At 42.2% G+C, this 22,093-nt stretch overlaps 1 protein-coding gene and 1 long non-coding RNA gene across 2 annotated transcripts in view; one reads left to right on the forward strand and one right to left on the reverse strand.

Moving 5' to 3' along the window:
- Positions 1 to 22,093, forward strand: part of dlgap1b (discs, large (Drosophila) homolog-associated protein 1b) — a 280,337-nt gene that overhangs the window by 233,463 nt on the left and 24,781 nt on the right. The window contains exons 7-8 of the mRNA XM_061922258.1: positions 18,887 to 19,227; positions 19,300 to 19,379. Of these exons, the coding sequence (XP_061778242.1) occupies positions 18,887 to 19,227; positions 19,300 to 19,379 (421 nt within the window). The remainder of the gene's footprint in view (positions 1 to 18,886; positions 19,228 to 19,299; positions 19,380 to 22,093) is intronic.
- On the reverse strand, positions 11,662 to 13,277 carry LOC133569720 (uncharacterized). Its single transcript, XR_009809863.1, has 2 exons — positions 12,761 to 13,277; positions 11,662 to 12,015 (listed from the first exon to the last, which is right to left on the reverse strand). It is a non-coding gene; the product is annotated as an uncharacterized LOC133569720 (long non-coding RNA).

The following is a 22,093-nucleotide window of genomic DNA, read 5'->3' on the forward strand; positions in this document are numbered from 1 at the left end:
AAATAAAGGGGAGCACAAAAAAGTGGCATTTTTGGCTTTATTTTAACAAAAAATCTTTCTTATTACAAGTTTGTCTTTAAATAAAATAGTGAACATGTACCGGTACCAAACATTTTTTTGATACTTTCCGGTACTTTTCGATACTTTTCTAAACAAAAGGGACCACAAAAAATGGCATTTGTTATTGCAAGTTTGTCCTTAAATAAAATGGTGAACAGGTACCGGCACCAAAACATTTTTTGATACTTTTTGGTACTTTTCTAAATAAAGGGGAGCACAAAAAAGTGGCATTTTTGGCTTTAGTTTAACAAAAAATCTTTCTTATTGCAAGTTTGTCTTTAAATAAAATAGTGAACATGTACCGGTACCAAACATTTTTTTGATACTTTCCGGTACTTTTCGATACTTTTCTAAACAAAAGGGACCACAAAAAATGGCATTTGTTATTGCAAGTTTGTCCTTAAATAAAATGGTGAACAGGTACCGGCACCAAAACATTTTTTGATACTTTTTGGTACTTTCCGATACTTTTTGATACTTTTCTAAATAAAGGGGAGCACAAAAAAGTGGCATTTTTGGCTTTAGTTTAGCAAAAAATCTTTCTTATTGCAAGTTTGTCTTTAAATAAAATAGTGAACAGGTACCGGTACCAAACATTTTTTTGATACTTTCCGGTACTTTTCGATACTTTTCTAAACAAAAGGGACCACAAAAAATGGCATTTGTTATTGCAAGTTTGTCCTTAAATAAAATGGTGAACAGGTACCGGCACCAAAACATTTTTTGATACTTTTTGGTACTTTTCTAAATAAAGGGGAGCACAAAAAAGTAGCATTTTTGGCTTTAGTTTAACAAAAAATCTTTCTTATTGCAAGTTTGTCTTTAAATAAAATAGTGAACAGGTACCGGTACCAAACATTTTTTTGATACTTTCCGGTACTTTTCGACACTTTTCTAAACAAAAGGGACCACAAAAAATGGCATTTGTTATTGCAAGTTTGTCCTTAAATAAAATGGTGAACAGGTACCGGCACCAAAACATTTTTTGATACTTTTTGGTACTTTCCGATACTTTTTGATTCTTTTCTAAATAAAGGGGAGCACAAAAAAGTGGCATTTTTGGCTTTATTTTAACAAAAAATCTTTCTTATTGCAAGTTTGTCTTTAAATAATATAGTGAACTTGTACCGGTACCAAACATTTTTTTGATACTTTCCGGTACTTTTCGATACTTTTCTAAACAAAAGGGACCACAAAAAATGGCATTTGTTATTGCAAGTTTGTCCTTAAATAAAATGGTGAACAGGTACCGGCACCAAAACATTTTTTGATACTTTTTGGTACTTTCCGATACTTTTTGATTCTTTTCTAAATAAAGGGGAGCACAAAAAAGTGGCATTTTTGGCTTTATTTTAACAAAAAATCTTTCTTATTACAAGTTTGTCTTTAAATAAAATAGTGAACAGGTACCGGTACCAAACATTTTTTTGATACTTTCCGGTACTTTTCGATACTTTTCTAAACAAAAGGGACCACAAAAAATGGCATTTGTTATTGCAAGTTTGTCCTTAAATAAAATGGTGAACAGGTACCGGCACCAAAACATTTTTTGATACTTTTTGGTACTTTCCGATACTTTTTGATACTTTTCTAAATAAAGGGGAGCACAAAAAAGTGGCATTTTTGGCTTTAGTTTAGCAAAAAATCTTTCTTATTGCAAGTTTGTCTTTAAATAAAATAGTGAACAGGTACCGGTACCAAACATTTTTTTGATACTTTCCGGTACTTTTCGATACTTTTATAAACAAAAGGGACCACAAAAAATGGCATTTGTTATTGCAAGTTTGTCCTTAAATAAAATGGTGAACAGGTACCGGCACCAAAACATTTTTTGATACTTTTTGGTACTTTCCGATACTTTTTGATTCTTTTCTAAATAAAGGGGAGCACAAAAAAGTGGCATTTTTGGCTTTATTTTAACAAAAAATCTTTCTTATTACAAGTTTGTCTTTAAATAAAATAGTGAACAGGTACCGGTACCAAACATTTTTTTGATACTTTCCGGTACTTTTCGATACTTTTCTAAACAAAAGGGACCACAAAAAATGGCATTTGTTATTGCAAGTTTGTCCTTAAATAAAATGGTGAACAGGTACCGGCACCAAAACATTTTTTGATACTTTTTGGTACTTTCCGATACTTTTTGATACTTTTCTAAATAAAGGGGAGCACAAAAAAGTGGCATTTTTGGCTTTAGTTTAGCAAAAAATCTTTCTTATTGCAAGTTTGTCTTTAAATAAAATAGTGAACAGGTACCGGTACCAAACATTTTTTTGATACTTTCCGGTACTTTTCGATACTTTTATAAACAAAAGGGACCACAAAAAATGGCATTTGTTATTGCAAGTTTGTCCTTAAATAAAATGGTGAACAGGTACCGGCACCAAAACATTTTTTGATACTTTTTGGTACTTTCCGATACTTTTTGATTCTTTTCTAAATAAAGGGGAGCACAAAAAAGTGGCATTTTTGGCTTTATTTTAACAAAAAATCTTTCTTATTACAAGTTTGTCTTTAAATAAAATAGTGAACATGTACCGGTACCAAACATTTTTTTGATACTTTCCGGTACTTTTCGATACTTTTCTAAACAAAAGGGACCACAAAAAATGGCATTTGTTATTGCAAGTTTGTCCTTAAATAAAATGGTGAACAGGTACCGGCACCAAAACATTTTTTGATACTTTTTGGTACTTTTCTAAATAAAGGGGAGCACAAAAAAGTGGCATTTTTGGCTTTAGTTTAACAAAAAATCTTTCTTATTGCAAGTTTGTCTTTAAATAAAATAGTGAACATGTACCGGTACCAAACATTTTTTTGATACTTTCCGGTACTTTTCGATACTTTTCTAAACAAAAGGGACCACAAAAAATGGCATTTGTTATTGCAAGTTTGTCCTTAAATAAAATGGTGAACAGGTACCGGCACCAAAACATTTTTTGATACTTTTTGGTACTTTCCGATACTTTTTGATACTTTTCTAAATAAAGGGGAGCACAAAAAAGTGGCATTTTTGGCTTTAGTTTAGCAAAAAATCTTTCTTATTGCAAGTTTGTCTTTAAATAAAATAGTGAACAGGTACCGGTACCAAACATTTTTTTGATACTTTCCGGTACTTTTCGATACTTTTCTAAACAAAAGGGACCACAAAAAATGGCATTTGTTATTGCAAGTTTGTCCTTAAATAAAATGGTGAACAGGTACCGGCACCAAAACATTTTTTGATACTTTTTGGTACTTTTCTAAATAAAGGGGAGCACAAAAAAGTGGCATTTTTGGCTTTAGTTTAACAAAAAATCTTTCTTATTGCAAGTTTGTCTTTAAATAAAATAGTGAACATGTACCGGTACCAAACATTTTTTTGATACTTTCCGGTACTTTTCGATACTTTTCTAAACAAAAGGGACCACAAAAAATGGCATTTGTTATTGCAAGTTTGTCCTTAAATAAAATGGTGAACAGGTACCGGCACCAAAACATTTTTTGATACTTTTTGGTACTTTCTGATACTTTTTGATACTTTTCTAAATAAAGGGGAGCACAAAAAAGTGGCATTTTTGGCTTTAGTTTAGCAAAAAATCTTTCTTATTGCAAGTTTGTCTTTAAATAAAATAGTGAACAGGTACCGGTACCAAACATTTTTTTGATACTTTCCGTTACTTTTCGATACTTTTCTAAACAAAAGGGACCACAAAAAATGGCATTTGTTATTGCAAGTTTGTCCTTAAATAAAATGGTGAACAGGTACCGGCACCAAAACATTTTTTGATACTTTTTGGTACTTTCCGATACTTTTTGATACTTTTCTCAATAAAGGGGAGCACAAAAAAAGTGGCATTTTTGGCTTTATTTTAACAAAAAATCTTAGGGTACATTAAACATATGTTTATTATTGCAAGTTTGTCCTTAAATAAAATGGTGAACAGGTACCGGTACCAAAACATTTTTTGTTACTTTTTGGTACTTTTTGATACTTTTCTAAACAAAGGGGAGCACAAAAAAGTGGCATTTTTGGCTTTATTTTAACAAAAAATCTTAGGGTACATTAAACATATGTTTCTTATTGCAAGTTTGTCCTTAAATAAAATAGTGAACAGGTACCAGTACCAAACATTTTTTTGATACTTTCCGGTACTTTTCGATACTTTTCTAAACAAAAGGGACCACAAAAAATGGCATTATTGGCTTTATTTTGACAAAGAATCTTACACTACATTAAACATATGTTTTTTATTGCAAGTTTGTCCTTGAATAAAATAGTGAACACACTAGACAACTTGTCTTTTAGTAGTAAGTAAACAAACAAAGGCTCCCAATTTAGTCTGCTGGCATATGCAGTAACATATTGTGTCATTTATTATTCTATTATTGTGTCAAAATTATTAAGGACAAGTGGTAGAAAATGTATTATTAATCTACTTGTTCATTTACTGTTAATATCTGCTTAATTTCTCCTTTAACATTTTCTATCTACACTTCTGTTAAAATGTAATAATCGCTTATTCTTCTGTTGTTTGGATACTTTACATTAGGTTTGGATGATACCACCAATTTGGGTATCGATCCGATACCAAATAGTTACCGGATCAAACATTGGTCATATTCAAAGTCCTCATGTGTCCAGGGTTTATAAACATAATGTCAATTTTTTTTAAAAACGAAAAAAGATTTTGTGATGCTAAAAAATATCGCTGTAATCATAGTAGTATTGACTAGATAGTCATTTCTTGTAATGTCGCAGTACATTTTGATTACAGTATTTTTACTGTGAAATAACACTTAATTGCTGATACAGAAAGGGACCATCATTTTTTTTTACAGTCATTCGCTGTACTGTTACAGTACATTTTGACAACAGTACTTTTTTCACAGTAAACGCTGTGAAACCTGGTAAATGTTTACAGTTACCCCCCGCCCCCCTCCCCTAGCCTCCCTGGTGTGACGCCAAAACCTCCTGGCAAAGCTCATGTTGCTATGCGTCGCCATAGCGATGCTATCACAAAAGCCCTCCAGCTGGCTGTGTGTTTATTGATGACAGAAAAGGGAGGGAGAGCGTCGGACAAACGGACACGGGTGTGTGTGTGTGTGTGTGTGTGTGTGTGTGTGTGTGTGTGTGTGTGTGTGTGTGTGTGTGTGTGTGTGTGTGTGTGTGTGTGTGTGTGTGTGTGTGTGTGTGTGTGTGTGTGTGTGTGTGTGTGTGTGTGTGTGTGTGTGTGTGTGTGTGCGTGCGTGCGTGCGTGCGTGCGTGCGTGCGTGCGTGCGTGCGTGCGTGCGTGCGTGCGTGCGTGCGTGCGTGCGTGCGTGCGTGCGTGCGTGCGTGCGTGCGTGCGTGCGTGCGTGCGTGCGTGCGTGCGTGCGTGCGTGCGTGCGTGCGTGCGTGCGTGCGTGCGTGCGTGCGTGTGTGTTCTGGCAATGCTGACTTAATGGGTACATTGCTCTGTTTACACAGTCACTTTTAGGGGACTTCTGACGGTATGGGGACCGTTCCTAAAGGCAAACCTTTTTAAATGATAGTCAGATCCATTCTGAAGATGCGTAAGTGATTTTTAAGATTTGGCCCATAAAACATGTTTACAGTTTAGTTTGAGTTTGAACTTTTTTTTAATTTTTTTTAAATGGTCCTCAGTAGTCACGAACAAATTTGTGTGAATTATGCAAAATTATTTAAATGTGGTCCCCATGAAACATATTAACTCTTGTTCCCCAGGGTCCCCAGAAAGAATGATCAGCACATTACTCCATCAATCCAGAGATTTAAAGACGTGTATGAGCTAACTGGGCAGTGGCCATTTTACCTCATTTTTTTTATGCCTCCACAACCTGTAGAAAGGGTGGTCCCCACAAGTTCTGATCAAAAACTTGGTGTCCATTCCAAATGATAACGTGTGTGTGTGTGTGTGTGTGTGTGTGTGTGTGTGTGTGTGTGTGTGTGTGTGTGTGTGTGTGTGTGTGTGTGTGTGTGTGTGTTCTGGCATTACTTACTTAATGGGGACATCGCTCTGTTTACACAATCACCTTTAGGGGACTTCTGACGGTATGAGGACCAAAAAAACAGGTCTCCTAAAGGGAAACCTCAGATCCATTCCGAAGATGCCTAAGTGATTTTTAAGCTTTGGCCCATATACCATGTTTACTGGTTAGTTTGAGTGTGAGACATTTGCTCAGGTACTACACTTGCTGCTTTTTTTTAAATGGTCCTCAGTAGTCATGAACAAATTTGTGTAAATTATGCAAAATTAGTTACATTTGGTCCCCAAGAACCATATTAACTCTTTTTTTTCCCCCCAGGGTCCCCAGTAAGAATGATCAGCACATTACTCCATCAATCCAGAGATTTAAAGACGTGTATGAGCTAACTGAGTTGACGTTTTTTATGCCTCCACAACTTATAGAAAGGGTGGTCCTCACAAGTTCTGATCAAAAACTTGGTCCCCATTCCAATGGATAACCAGTGTGTGTGTGTCTGTGTGTGTCTCTGTGTGTGTGTGTGTGTGTGTGTGTGTGTGTGTGTGTGTGTGTGTGTGTGTGTGTGTGTGTGTGTGTGTGTGTGTGTGTGTGTGTGTGTGTGTGTGTGTGTGTGTGTTCTGGCAATACTTACTTAATAGGGACATCGCTCTGTTCACACAGTCACCTTTAGGGGACTTCTGATGGTATGGGGACCAAAAAAACAGGTCTCCTAAAGGGAAACCTCAGATCCATTCCGAAGATGCCTAAGTGATTTTTAAGCTTTGGCCCATAAACCATGTTTACTGGTTAGTTTGAGTGTGAGACATTTGCTCAGGTACTACACTTGCTGCTTTTTTTTAAATGGTCCTCATTAGTCACGAACAAATTTGTGGAAATTATGCAAAATTAGTTACCTTTGGTCCCCAAGAACCATATTAACTCTTTTTTCCCCCCAGGGTCCCCAGTAAGAATGATCAGCACATTACTCCATCAATCCAGAGATGTAAAGACGTGTATGAACTAACTGAGTTGACGTTTTTTATGCCTCCACAACTTATAGAAAGGGTGGTCCCCACAAGTTCTGATCAAAATCTTGGTCCCCATTCCAAAAGATAACCAGTGTGTGTGTATGTGTGTGTGTGTGTGTGTGTGTGTATGTGTGTGTGTGTGTGTGTGTGTGTGTGTGTGTGTGTGTGTGTGTGTGTGTGTGTGTGTTTGTGTGTGTGTGTGTTCTGGCAATACTTACTTAATGGGGACATCGCTCTGTTTACACAGTCACCTTTAGGGGACTTCTGACGGTATGGGGACCAAAAAAACAGGTCTCCTAAAGGGAAACCTCAGATCCATTCCGAAGATGCCTAAGTGATTTTTAAGCTTTGGCCCATATACCATGTTTACTGGTTAGTTTGAGTGTGAGGCATTTTCTCAGGTACTACACTCGCCACTTTTTTTAAATGGTCCTCAGTAGTCACGAACAAATTTGTGTAAATTATGCAAAATTAGTTACATTTGGTCCCCAAGAACCATATTAACTATTTTTTTCCCCCCAGGGTCCCCAGTAAGAATGATCAGCACATTACTCCATCAATCCAGAGATTTAAAGACGTGTATGAGCTAACTGAGTTGACGTTTTTTATGCCTCCACAACTTATAGAAAGGGTGGTCCCCACAAGTTCTGATCAAAATCTTGGTCCCCATTCCAAAGGATAACCAGCGTGTGTGTGTGTGTGTGTGTGTGTGTGTGTGTGTGTGTGTGTGTGTGTGAGACACAGACACAGGAGGACAAATGGACAAAGAGTAAGCAGACTCCGCCTCCTCGCTCAGTGTTCATGTTCTCCATTTTCCCTTCATTCTAAACACGCTGCAGCTGGGCCCGGCTGTCAACGTTCCCCCGCAAGGACCGCCTCCTTCCCGGCCCCCCCCATTCCTATATTTATTCGGCTGCTCCTGGATTTGCCCTCATCCCCCGCATGAGGGAGCCCGCTCCAGCTCGCCAGCCCCCTTTTCTTTTTCTTTTTTTTGTACTTTCTCTTGTTAGTGGTGCACACAGCTGCAGCATGCAGACACACTTGGCTGAATCACAAAAAAAAAAGGAAGACGCCAATAATTTTTTTTTATAACCGTCTTCGCTTTTGTTTGAAGTTCCAAGCACTTTGGCGAAGGAGGAGATTTGGCAGAGGGCCACAAGAGGGTTGTCATTCATAAAAATCCACAGAAAAACTCCATTCAGTCATCTATTTGCTTCTGGCTAAATGTTACTAAATAGGGCTGGGCGATGTAGACCGCAACCTTGTTTGAAAAGAGGACACAGGCGTGCGTGTGCGTGCCTTTAAAAGGCGGTGCCTCAGCGAGGGCTTCACTGTTGTTGTTGTTAGCTTTAGCAATTAGCAGTGGCTGCCCCGTCGAATCCTTTCACAGGATTGAGTTACCTCAGGTTAATGAAGAGGAGGATCAGGGGAAAGTGGTGAGGGGGGTCGGTGTCGGGTCTACCGCTGCCGCTTACGGCCTTAACAAAGGCACGTGAAAAGAAACCGGTGTGGCGGTATTGTCTCAAATACATGCCTCTTCATACGATAACTACTGGCCTGACATGCACATGACCCTATTTTATTTCAGTTTTCAACTCCCTAAAGTAAAGTAACTCGATCATTGACATCTTAAAAATTTAAAACGATTGGTAGGAACTACTTTTTCTTCCGCCCAGGTAAGTATACCGTATTTTTCGGACTATAAGGCGCACTTAAAATCCTTTCATTTTCTCAAAGGTTCAACAGTGCGCCCTTATAACCCGGTGCGCCTAATGTACGGAATAATTCTGGTTGTGCTTACCGACCTCGAAGTAATTTTATTAAGTGTGACCAGTAGATGGCAGTCAAACATAAGAGGTACATGTAGACTGCAATATGACTCACGTAACAAACACCAAAATGTCAAATGTTCCATTGAAAATATAGAACATTACACACGGCGCTCAAAAATCTGTTAAAATTGTTTTAGTACGACTTTGGTAAGCTATGACGCCACACCGCTTGATGGATTGTACTTTACTTTAACACGCCATAAAATATTATGGTGTGTGTATAAAGTAAGACATATAATCTGCTGTTTTGATTCGTAATATTATGCAAAAGCTACTTTTCTTACATTTGTGGTACCTGCTGATCCGTATTTGGGGTCTGCATAACTCCTGAAAATTTGTGCGCATCGGTCTTCTCCACACGGAGTTTTGAAGAAACTAGAATATAAAAGAGGAGCAAAATGAGGTGGTTCGGGCATCTGGTCAGGATGCCACCCGAACGCGTCCCTAAGGAGGTGTTTCGGGCACGTCCGACCGGTAGGAAGCCACGGGGAAGACCCAGGACACGTTGGGAAGACTATGTCTCCCGGCTGGCCTCGGAATGCCTGGAGATCCCCCGGGAGGAGCTGGACACAGTGGCTGGGGAGAGGAAAGTCTGGGCTTCCCTGCTTAGGCTGCCGTCCCCGCGACCCGACCTGGATAAGTGGAAGAAGATGATAGATGGATGGATGATTATGCAAGATTTTATTTAGTTGTACTTGTAGATGAGATAGGCACCAGCGACCCGCGACCCCAAAGGGAATAAGCGGTAGAAAAATAGATGGATGTACTTATTTATTATATATTTACTGTATATTCCTTTCATTTACATTTTTTTATTTATATGTCTTTTTGATATATATCTTTATATGTTTTACTTGTATTTTATCTTTCATCTCTACTCATGGTTCTTACTATTGTACAAGTTCTATCGTGTTTACTTTCTAACGTTCCTCAGGGGCTATCAGCTGGGCTTGTGGGGGCCATACTTGGGAGTATATTGTAGTGTCCCGCAATAGTTAGTGCTGCAAGGGGTTCTGGGTATTTGTTCTGTTGTGTTACGGTGCGGATGTTCACCCGAAATGTGTTTGTCATTCTTGTTTGGTGTGGGTTCACAGTGTGGCGCATATTTGTAACAGTGTTAAAGTTGTTTATACGGCTACCCTCGGTGTGACCTGTATGGCTGTTGACCAAGTTTGCATTGCATTCACCTGTGTGTGTGTCAAAGCCGCATATATTATGTGACCGGGTTGGCACGCTGTTTGTACGGAGGAAAAGCGGAAGTGACGGCAGACTGTAGGACGCTAAAGGCCCCAATATTGTTGTCAGGGTGGAAATCGGGAAAAATTCAGGTTAATGGTTGTCCCAGGGCAATTTTTGGGAGGGGCACTGAAATTGGGGAGTCTCCCGGGAAAATAGGGGTGGTTGGCAAGTATGGTGGGGGCGTTTTGTGTCAGCGTACTGGCGCCCAAGGTCTGATGACCTCCTGGTGCAGATGGCTCCTGTGATAGTATTTACTCACGTGGCTCCTCTGTATTCAGACATGCATTCATTTGTTCATACAGATGTTTGTGTTTGGTATCTGTGTCTGTGCGTTCGATTTCTTTAATAAATGAAAAGCGCTTAATAAATAAAGTTTGGATGATTAATTGATTGATAGATGGACCGTTTTAGAACCCGCAACGTGGTCCAGACAGATAATTATGTCATTTTCGATGACAGCAAAGCAGAAAAGTTGCACAAGCAAAGTGGACTAAAGTGTCCCTGTGCTGGTGGAGAGCTTGACATAGACCTTTTGTGTTTGCCAACGGGTCCGCATTCCATCTTAAGAGGCTGCTGGTATCCTGTGTGTCTGTGTGTATAGGGGGGTCAGAGGAGGGGGGGGCTCAGAGTTCTTATCATTTCCTGGGACACTGGGAGTTGTCCTACTGAGCTATCACTATTAAGTGGTAGGCCACACTTGAGTCGTGTTTCATGTGTCTTTGTCAAACACTGTGTTGGGCACACTAGTGTGCCGTGAAATACAGTCTAGTGTGCCGTGGAAGGTTATTTCATTTCACCTAATTGGGTTCCCCAAAAATTTTTGCACACCGGTAATTATAATTCCCAATTAATGTGCCATTGTTACGTGTCTGTACAGCATACTTGCCAACCTTAAGACCTCCGAATTCTTAAGATGGGGGTGTGGGGGGGGTTGGGGGTAGCGTCCAGGAAGAGTTAGTGCTGCAAAGGGTTCTGGGTATTTGTTCTGTTGTGTTACGGTGCGGAAATGTGTTTGTCATACTTGTTTGGTGTGGGTTCACAGTGTGGCGCATATTTGTAACAATGTTAAAGTTGTTTATACGGCCACCCTCTGTGCGAGCTGTATGGCTGTTGACCAAGTATGCCTTGCATTCACTTATGTGTGTATAAAAGCCGCATATATTATGTAATTGGGCCTGCACGCTGTTTATATGGAGGAAAAGCGGACGTGACGACAGGTTGTAGAGGAAGCTAAAGGCAGTTCCTTTAAGGTAAGCCCCCAAAATATTGTTGTCTGGGTGGAAATCGGGAGAAATTTGGAAAAAGGGTTTCCCCGGGAGATTTTCGGGAGGGGCAATGAAATTCAAGAGGGATGGCAAGTATGCTGTACAGCGCAGTGAGCTAATTGCTTGGTTTGTTGTGATCACAACATGCAGATGACAGTGGAAGCCAGCGTGAAGGTAAAAAAGGTGTCTAATGCTTAAACCAAAAACCAACAAAAGGCGAATGGCGCTTGTGGATGACCTTTTCCGTCGTCGCTCGGGTTCCATGGACCACTCAGGAAGGACATGCTTGAGCAGGTTTGACTCTCATTTATTTTTCAATATAGACAGTTTCGCGCCGTCGCCGCTTGCGCTGCTCGCTCTTCGTGTCTCGCGTCTTGCTTCCTCTTGCTCTCCAGTCACTGCTGCGAACTCTCCTCTTTCTCCCCGATCTCTTCTCCCTCTCCCCTTTTATACAGTGTGAGGAGATACGTGAATCAATCGTGTGCCGGTGCGCGATTCACACACCTGAATCAGATTGCGGCGTCGTTCCCAGCACGCCCCGCCTCTCCGCTCTGCCACATTCTCCGCCTCCTTGCCGCCATCTTGGGCAGGGCTCTAGCGTGCCCTACCCCGCTGCTCCTTCGCCGGCTCCGCCTCTCTTCACCGCTAAGAAAAGGCATTGACGCTTAGGCATGGCTAAAACTGATCAGGCTGCAAAGTCAACAAACACCAAAATGCTGGACGACAGCAAAGACTTACAGCGTGCGGAGCAAACGGCGTCCACAAAGTACATCCGGACATGATGTGACAATCAACAATGTCCCCACAAATAAGGATAGCGTTAGATTGCGAAAATTAAGCAAGTGCGGAGATTGGCGCTCAGGGAAGAAATGAAAATGCAACAGGAAAACACCAAAATAGGAGCGAAAGACAAGAACTAAAACACTACGCACAGGAAAACAGCAAAAAAGACAAAAAACTCCAAATAAGTGTCATGTCTGTGATCATGTTTAGTTTAAGTCATGTTCTGTTTGGTTTTTGGTACTCAGTTCCTGCTTTTTCACTCTCTTGTTTTGTCACCACAGCAGCCATTAGTTTCACCTGTTTCACATTTTGAGTCACGCACACCGTTTTCAATAATCATGTCACTATTATTTAAACCGATAGTTGCCAGGAAGTCAGCCTGCTCACTTCATGCCATGCTTCTTCTGACCCTCATGCCTGTTCATAGTTCCGCTTCTTGCCATGCCACGTGAGTTTTGTTTTTTCATGTCACAGTTAACGGGTTTTGCTTCATGTTCATAGTTTCTGCCTTTGTGCAAGTTTTTTTTTCATTAGCCGAGTTTTTGTACTCCCGCCTTGTGCGCGCCTTTTGTTCCTTTTTTATAGTAATGAATAAATACGTCCTTACCTTCACGCCTTGCCCGCTTCAACTTTCCTTTGCATTCCGGGAAAACAAACCCCAAAGTCCACGTATTGACAATAAGTCACATTGTGATGTGACAGGTAGTGACAATACACCTATTTTGAGACAAGAGCTATGCTGGGTTATGGTTTGAATTCATGTCCAACAATTGCGAGAACTACTTTTTTTACTGTCAATATCGGCTGCTGAGTTTCGTTTTTTTATGATTTCTGCTGGTGGTGTGCCTCAGGATTTTTTTTGAATGGACAAAAATGTGCCTTGGCTCAAAAAAGGTTGACAAGCACTGTTCTAAAGGATCTGTAGCGGGGGTTGCAGAGCATATCGGTGGCAGGAAGTCCGCGGTCTCCGTTGATGTTGGGGGGGCTCTGGTGTGGCGTGCACGTGTGGCCAGCGTGCACGTGTTTCTATCTCTCTGTGGCGTTTACTTAACCTGTCTGGGCATTCCAAACACCTGTCATCCTCTGGCGGCTCTGGCTCTGGCACTGACAGCTTTGTGGGCGTGCCGGCTTCTCTTGCTTTGTTGTCCGCTCTAACACACACACACAGACACACACACACACACACACACACACACGCGGAGAAGGGTGACTTTTAGATGACTTGAGGGGGTTAGAAGCTCTGAAAGCCGCTGACATTCTATCCTTTGAAGCTCCTCGGCTGACTGGGGCAAGACCTCGCCCTGTGTGTCCTTGCGACTGGTTTTCTTTCTTCTCTCCCGGGCGTGGACTTGTTGACCTTTCTGTAGATAAAGCCTACATGTCCAATAAAAAAAACAGCAGCTGTAAAAATAAATGAATATCGGTTTGAAATTAGCAACAATAAGAAAAGTATCAGAATATATCGGCTTGTTTCTAGAACTGCGCGATATAGACAATGTACTATATATACACTACTGTGACTGGTTCTCAGGACCACCAAGGAAGGACGTTGTTGCGCAGGTTAGACTTTCTTTTATTTTTCCAATAATAAAAAGTCTCTACGGGTTGCTTTTCAGCCTTGCCGTGTCCTGCTTCCTCTGCCGCTCCACCTTTTCAGTTGAAGTGTACCTATGATGAAAATTAAAGACGTCTGTCATTATTTTAAGTGGGAGAACTTGCACAATCGGTGGCTGACTAAATACTTTTTTGCCCCACTGTTTATATATATATATATATGTCCCACTCTCCCTTGTGGAGGGGGTCCGGTCCGATCCGGTGGCCATGTACTGCTCGCCTGTGTATCGGCTGGGACATCTCTGCGCTGCTGATCCGCCTCCACTTGGGATGGTTTCCTGCTGGCTCCGCTGTGAACGGGACTCTCGCTGCTGTGTTGGATCCGCTTTGGACTGGACTCTCGCGACTGTGTTGGATCCATTATGGATTGAACTTTCACAGTATCATGTTAGACCCGCTCGACATCCATTGCTTTCCTGCTCTCCAAGGTTCTCATAGTCATCATTGTCACCGACGTCCCACTGGGTGTGAGTTTTCCTTGCCCTTATGTGGGCCTACCGAGGATGTCGTAGTGGTTTGTGCAGCCCTTTGAGACACTAGTGATTTAGGGCTATATAAGTAAACATTGATTGATTGATTGATTGATTGATATATATATATATATATATACACATATATTTTTTTTTTTTTTCCCCCGCGCACTAATTGACTGCAAGAGCGCGCAATTGCCGCTGATGACGTCACGTTATCGGTGGGAAAATAATATGATTTGACTGATCGGCTCGAAGACACTACAGGTAACAACAGTAAAATGGATTAGAAAGGACAGATTCAAAGAAAATAACTTGGGACTTCCCGCGGGCCGGATTTTGGACGCTGGCGGGCCGTATCCGTAGTTTGGGGACCCCTAGTGTAAGTGGTAAATAAAAACAGAATACGATGATTTGCAAATCCTTTTCAACTTGTATTCAATTGAATAGACTGCTAAAGAGCCGGGTGTTGTTGACTCCCGACTTAAGACGAGGCAAGCTAAAGTGTGCATGGCATTTAAAAAAATGTTTAAAAAACGACATGCAGGAAGTCTCCCATCTATTTCGTGGCCGGTCTTGCCAACCTTCCTGTTATTGGAGGAGCATTCAACCTCCCGGCTGTACTCCCACTGGCTGGACCATGCAGTCACATGTGTCCAGGTGTGTGTGTGTGTGTGTGTGTGTGAGAGGAAGATGAGGTCAGCCTTCTGTTTGCCCCGAGAGAGCTCAGACCACCACGGAGACACAAAGCGCTCTAATGGTTTTGGGCATGGCCGCTGGTGCTGCATGGGTGTGGTTGGCAGCAACAACAACAACAACACACACACACACACACACACGCACACACACACACACACGCACACACACACTGAGTGGTCCTAGCAATCACCGTAGGATGTTGTCTTTTGTCGAGACTAAAAAGAAGACAGGAAACCCGCCGTCCTTTTTCGGTGACCTAGTTTTGGTGGTCATCGTTTTTTGCTTGTCAGCACGCTGTTTTTAACGCAGCTTTGACTGAGGCCGCCGTTTTTGTTTTGCAAGTGTAACCTGAGACGCACCGTGACACTTGCCCCCCCCCTCCTCCTCCCCCCGTGTACAGTAAGCCGGGTCATGTAGATCAGTGGGTCAAGAGGACTGACGTGCTAATCCTATTATTGAAGCACGCTGATGTCTCCTCTAATCCGCCGCTGCTCCTTTTTGGTCGGCCGGCCTTCATTAAACGCACCGCATTTCCCACAATGCAACACAGTTTCAGTTTAAATTGCTAATGAAAATACACACATTAAAAAAAAACAAAAAAAAAACTGAATCAGCGTTGGGGAGGAAAAACCTACGTGCTTACAGTAAAAAATGTTTGGTGGACAAAATGAGACGAGACATGTAAATGCACTCCGGTGAGTTCGAGGATCGCCGAAATTAGTGGGACAAAACTGTGCTTGCCAAGCATGTTTAATTTAAACAGTGGCATTTCTACTCAGACAATCATCCATCCATTTTCTACCGCTTGTCCCCTTTGGGGTCGCGATGAGTTGGCTTCATGTCCAGGGTGTACGCCGCCTTCCGCCCAAATGCAGCTGAGACCAAACAATCAATCGATGTTTATTTATATAGCCCTAAATCACAAGTGTCTCAAAGGGCTGCACAAGCCATAACGATATGCGCGGATCAGCGCTCACATAAGGGCAAGGAAAAACTCAGTGGGACGTGGATGAGAATGACTATGAGAAACCTTGGAGAAGACTGCAAATGTGAGAGTCCAGTCCATACTAGATCTAAAATAATAGTGAGAGTCCAGTCCAGAGTGGATCTAACATAATAGTGAGAGTCCAGTCCATAGTGGATTTAACATAATAGTGTGAGAGTCCAGTCCATAGTGGATCTAGCGTAATAGTGAGAGTCCAGTCCATAGTGGCTCTAACATAATATTGTGAGAGTCCAGTCCATAGTGGATTTAACATAATAGTGTGAGAGTCCAGTCCATAGTGGATTTAACATAATAGTGTGAGAGTCCAGTCCATAGTGGATCTAACATAATAGTGTGAGAGTCCAGTCCATAGTGGATCGAACATAATAGTGTAAGAGTCCAGTCCATAGTGGATCTAACATAATAGTGAGAGAGTCCAGTCCATAGTGGATCTAACATAATAGTGTGAGAGTCCAGTGCATAGTGGATCTAACATAATATTGTGAGAGTCCAGTCCATAGTGGATTTAACATAATAGTGTGAGAGTCCAGTCCATAGTGGATCTAACCTAATAGTGTGGGAGTCCAGTCCATAGTGGATCTAACATAATATTGTGAGAGTCCATTCCATAGTGGATCTAACAAAATATTGTGAGAGTCCAGTCCATAGTGGATTTAACATAATAGTGTGAGAGTCCAGTCCATAGTGGATTTAACATAATATTGTGAGAGTCCAGTCCATAGTGGCTTTAACATAATAGTGTGAGAGTCCAGTCCATAGTGGATCTAACATAATATTGGGAGAGTCCAGTCCATAGTGGCTTTAACATAATAGTGTGAGAGTCCAGTCCATAGTGGATCTAACATAATAGTTTGAGAGTCCAGTCCATAGTGGCTCTAACATAATATTGTGAGAGTCCAGTCCATAGTGGATTTAACATAATAGTGTGAGAGTCCAGTCCATAGTGGATCTAACATAATATTGTGAGAGTCCAGTCCATAGTGGATCTAACATAATAGTTTGAGAGTCCAGTCCATAGTGGCTCTAACATAATATTGTGAGAGTCCAGTCCATTGTAAATCTAACGTAATATTGTGAGAGTCTAGTCGATAGTGGAACTAACATAATATTGTGAGAGTCCAGTCCATAGTGGCTTTAACATAATAGTGAGAGTCCAGTCCATAGTGGATGTAACATAATAGTTTGAGAGTCCAGTCCATAGTGGCTCTAACATAATAGTGTGAGAGTCCAGTCCATTGTAAATCTAACGTAATATTGTGAGAGTCTAGTCGATAGTGGAACTAACATAATATTGTGAGAGTCCAGTCCATAGTGGCTTTAACATAATAGTGAGAGTCCAGTCCATAGTGGATCTAACGTTATAGTGAGAGTCTAGTCCATAGTGGATTCAACATAATAGTGTGAGAGTCCAGTTCATAGTGGATCTAACGTTATAGTGAGAGTCCAGTCCATAGTGGATCGAACTAAATATAGTGAGAGTCCAGTCCATAGTGGATCTAACATAATATTGTGAGAGTCCAGTCCATAGTGGATGTAACATAATAGTTTGAGAGTCCAGTCCATAGTGGCTCTAACATAATAGTGTGAGAGTCCAGTCCATTGTAAATCTAACGTAATATTGTGAGAGTCTAGTCGATAGTGGAACTAACATAATATTGTGAGAGTCCAGTCCATAGTGGCTTTAACATAATAGTGAGAGTCCAGTCCATAGTGGATCTAACGTTATAGTGAGAGTCTAGTCCATAGTGGATTCAACATAATAGTGTGAGAGTCCAGTTCATAGTGGATCTAACGTTATAGTGAGAGTCCAGTCCATAGTGGATCGAACTAAATATAGTGAGAGTCCAGTCCATAGTGGATCTAACATAATAGTTTGAGAGTCCAGTCCATAGTGGCTCTAACATAATATTGTGAGAGTCCAGTCCATAGTGGATTTAACATAATAGTGTGAGAGTCCAGTCCATTGTAAATCTAACGTAATATTGTGAGAGTCTAGTCGATAGTGGAACTAACATAATATTGTGAGAGTCCAGTCCATAGTGGCTTTAACATAATAGTGAGAGTCCAGTCCATAGTGGATCTAACGTTATAGTGAGAGTCTAGTCCATAGTGGATTCAACATAATAGTGTGAGAGTCCAGTTCATAGTGGATCTAACGTTATAGTGAGAGTCCAGTCCATAGTGGATCGAACTAAATATAGTGAGAGTCCAGTCCATAGTGGATCTAACATAATAGTGTGAGAGTCCAGTCCATAGTGGATCTAACTAAATATTGTGAGAGTCCAGTTCATAGTGGATCTTAAATAGTATTGTGAGAGTCCAGTCCATTGTGGATCTAACATAATAGTGGGAGTCCAGTCCATAGTGGCTCTAACATAATATTGTGAGAGTCCAGTCCATAGTGGATTTAACATAATAGTGTTAGAGTCCAGTCCATAGTGGATCTAACATAATATTGTGAGAGTCCAGTCCATAGTGGATCTAACATAATAGTTTGAGAGTCCAGTCCATAGTGGCTCTAACATAATATTGTAAGAGTCCAGTCCATAGTGGATCTAAAATAATAGTTTGAGAGTCCAGTCCATAGTGGATCTAGCATAATATTGTGAGAGTCCAGTCCATAGTGGATCTAACATAATAGTTTGAGAGTCCAGTCCATAGTGGCTCTAACATAATATTGTAAGAGTCCAGTCCATAGTGGATCTAAAATAATAGTTTGAGAGTCCAGTCCATAGTGGATCTAGCATAATATTGTGAGAGTCCAGTCCACAATTAGGAAGGTTTGTGTCATGTTTGTCCTCCTACAGAAAGCATATTAAAACAAAATATACATTTTTACCCCCATCTATATACATTTTGTTACATTTTTGAAAAAGCTCCAAGGAGCCTATAGTTCCAAATATTTCCCGGTGGGGTAAAAAGTCTTGTCTCTTCTTCCCCGCAGTGTCGTCATGCATCACCACCTACAAGAAGACCCCTCCCCCTATCCCGCCGCGGACCACCCCGTCCAAGCCCTTCATCTCCATCACGGCCCAAAGCAGCACCGAGTCGGCCCAGGACGCCTACATGGACGGCGGGACCGGCCCCCACAAGGGCCTGGGCTCCCAGCCGGGCCTGTCCAACTCCACCGAGAGCATCGACAGCATGAAGGCGCTCACGGCGGCCATCGAGGCGGCCAACGCACAGGTGCACGGCCCCGCCAGCCAGCACGTCACCAACAGCACCGCCGCCGACAGCAAGGCGCAGAGGGAGGCGCTCCGCAAGTGCCTCTCCATCGGGATCCAGGTTTTGGACTTGGGTCATTCTCGTTTCTGGGTTCTATACGCCTGTGGATTCACCGCGGGCCTCTCCCTGTAGGTGGAGCCAGAGGAAGGCGAGCAAACCGAGGAGCAGTCCAAGTTCCACTCCATCGGAATTCAAGTGGAAGACGAACAATGGTGAGTGCAAAGACAACGGTGGGAGGGGCTTGAATGGAGCAGGCTGTCCGGACACAGGGAGTTTTGTTGCGTCCCGCAGCAGCTGTCCCAGTTGACTGGAGGTTGGCGTCAGGACCCCCCCCCCCCCCCCCTTATGTTCCCCCCTTTTTTCCTCAAGAAAGTCGGCCCCATATGACAGCTGGGCTCAGAGGATGTGCTGCATGGGGGTCTTGACAGCCATCTGTTGCTGCAGTCGTTGTCATTCTGCCGACCCTCGGATGCAAACGACTCACCGCTTTTTACTGCTAACCGGGATTTAGAGACGTCGCGGTTATTTAACGGCAACGACTCCACTGCACCACCTGTTTCAGCCCTCCTCGCTCACTGCGAACAGAGCACTGAAACGGGAAAGCTTTTTAAATGATAGTCAGATCCATTCGCCATGTTTACACAGTCACCTTTAGGGGACTTCTGACGGTCTGGGGACCAAAAACACAGGTCCCCTAAAGGGAAACCTTTTTAAATGATAGTCAGATCCATTCTAAAGATGCCTAAGTGATTTTTAAGCTTTGGCCCATAAAACATGTTTACTGGTTAGTTGAAGTGTGAACTTTTTTTTTTTTTAAATGGTCCTCAGTAGTCACGAACACATTTGTGTGAATTATGCAAAATTATTTAAATGTTGTCCCCATGAACTATATTAGTTCTTTTTCTCCAGGGTCCCCAGTAAGAATGATCAGCACATTACTTCATCAATCCAGAGATTTAAAAATGTTTATGAGCTAACAGGCCAGTGGCCATTTTACCCCCCAAAATTTTATGCCTCCACAACCTGTAGAAAGGGTGGTCCCCACAAGTTCTGATCAAAAACTTGGTCCCCATTCCAAATGATAACCAGTGTGTGTGTGTGTGTGTGTGTGTGTGTGTGTGTGTGTGCGTGTGTTCTGGCAATGTTTACTTAATGGGGACGTCGCTCTGTTTACACAGTCACCTTTAGGGGACTTCTGACAATCTGGGGACCAATAAACATTCCCCCAAAGGGTGGTCCCCACAAATTCTGATCAAAAACTTGGTCCCCATTCCAAATGATAACCTGTGTGTGTGTGTGTTTGTGTGTGTGTGTGTGTGTGTGTGTGTGTGTGTGTGTGTGTGTGTGTGTGTGTGTGTGTGTGTGTGCGTGTGCGTGTGTTCTGGCAATGTTTCTGATCAAAAACTTGGTCCCCATTCCAAATGATAACCAGTGTGTGTGTGTGTGTGTGTGTGTGTGTGTGTGTGTGCGTGTGCGTGTGCGTGTGTTCTGGCAATGTTTACTTAATGGGAACGTCCCTCTGTTTACACAGTCACCTTTAAGGGAACTTCTGACAGTCTGGGGACCAATAAACATTCCCCCAAAGGGTGGTCCCCACAAATTCTGATCAAAAACTTGGTCCCCATTCCAAATGATAACCTGTGTGTGTGTGTGTGTGTGTGTGTGCGTGCGCGTGCGTGTGTTCTGGCAATGTTTACTTAATGGGAACGTCGCTCTGTTTACACAGTCACCTTTAGGGGAACTTCTGACAGTCTGGGGACCAATAAACAAGTCCCCCAAAGGGTGGTCCCCACAAGTTCTGATCAAAAACTTGGTGTCCATTCCAAATGATAACCTGTGTGTGTGTGTGTGTGTGTGTGTGTGTGTGTGTGTGTGTGTGTGTGTGTGTGTGTGTGTGTGTGTGTGTGTGTGTGTGTTTTGGCAATACTTACTTAATGGGGACGTCGCTCTGTTTACACAGTCACTTTTAAGGGACTTCTGACAGTCTGGGGACCAAAAAACAAGTCCCCTAAAGGGTGGTCCCCACAAGTTCTGATCAAAAACTTGGTGCCCATTCCAAATGATAACCAGTGTGTGTGTGTGTGTGTGTGTGTGTGTGTGTGTGTGTGTGAGTGTGTTCTGGCAATACTTTCTTAATGGGGACGTCGCTCTGTTTACACAGTCACTTTTAAGGGACTTCTGACAGTCTGGTGACCAAAAAACAAGTCTCCTAAAGGGTGGTCCCCACAAGTTCTGATCAAAAACTTGGTCCCCATTCCAAATGATAACCTATGTGTGTGTGTGTGTGTGTGTGTGTGTGTGTGTGTGTGTGTGTGTGTGTGTGTGTGTGTGTGCTCTGACACGCTTAAATAGCAGCAGTGCAGCCGTTATTCCTCGTCATGCCAAACACTTAACGGTTATAGGATCCACGCTTAATGACACTTTTTACAGCACTCTCCTTTTATGTGGCAGTGGCGGTATGGCCACGCCCCCCCCTCCTCCTCTGGAAAAAGTCCCCGGTTTGTTTGTGCGTTCATACGCTGCAGCGGTGCAGGTCACGACCTCACCTCGCTGTTTGAACTGGCATGGCGTCAAGTGAGAGGGCGTGGAAGAAGGAACATGCTGGTGTTTGTCGGCTTTTCCTTTCTGTTCTATGGTGCCATCGTATTCTTCAACTGGCACGTCTTTGCGTTTGAATTTGTGGATTATTTTGGAGTAGGGTTGTACGGCATACCGGTGTTATTAAGTATTGCGGTACTAATGAATCAAAAAATTGTACTATACTCTGTTTGAAAAGTACCGGTTGCCAATATTTCTTCAAATTGAAAAATGTCACGTCGTGACATTGCCGGTTTTACGAGCAGAGGAGCATGTTCGGCAGCGCACAATCACTGAGTACTTACAAGCAGACAGTGTGTAGACAGAAAAGGGAGACCGGATGCATGTT

Source organism: Nerophis ophidion, linkage group LG15 (genome assembly GCF_033978795.1).
Source record: "Nerophis ophidion isolate RoL-2023_Sa linkage group LG15, RoL_Noph_v1.0, whole genome shotgun sequence".
NCBI classification, from domain to species: Eukaryota; Metazoa; Chordata; class Actinopteri; order Syngnathiformes; family Syngnathidae; genus Nerophis; species Nerophis ophidion.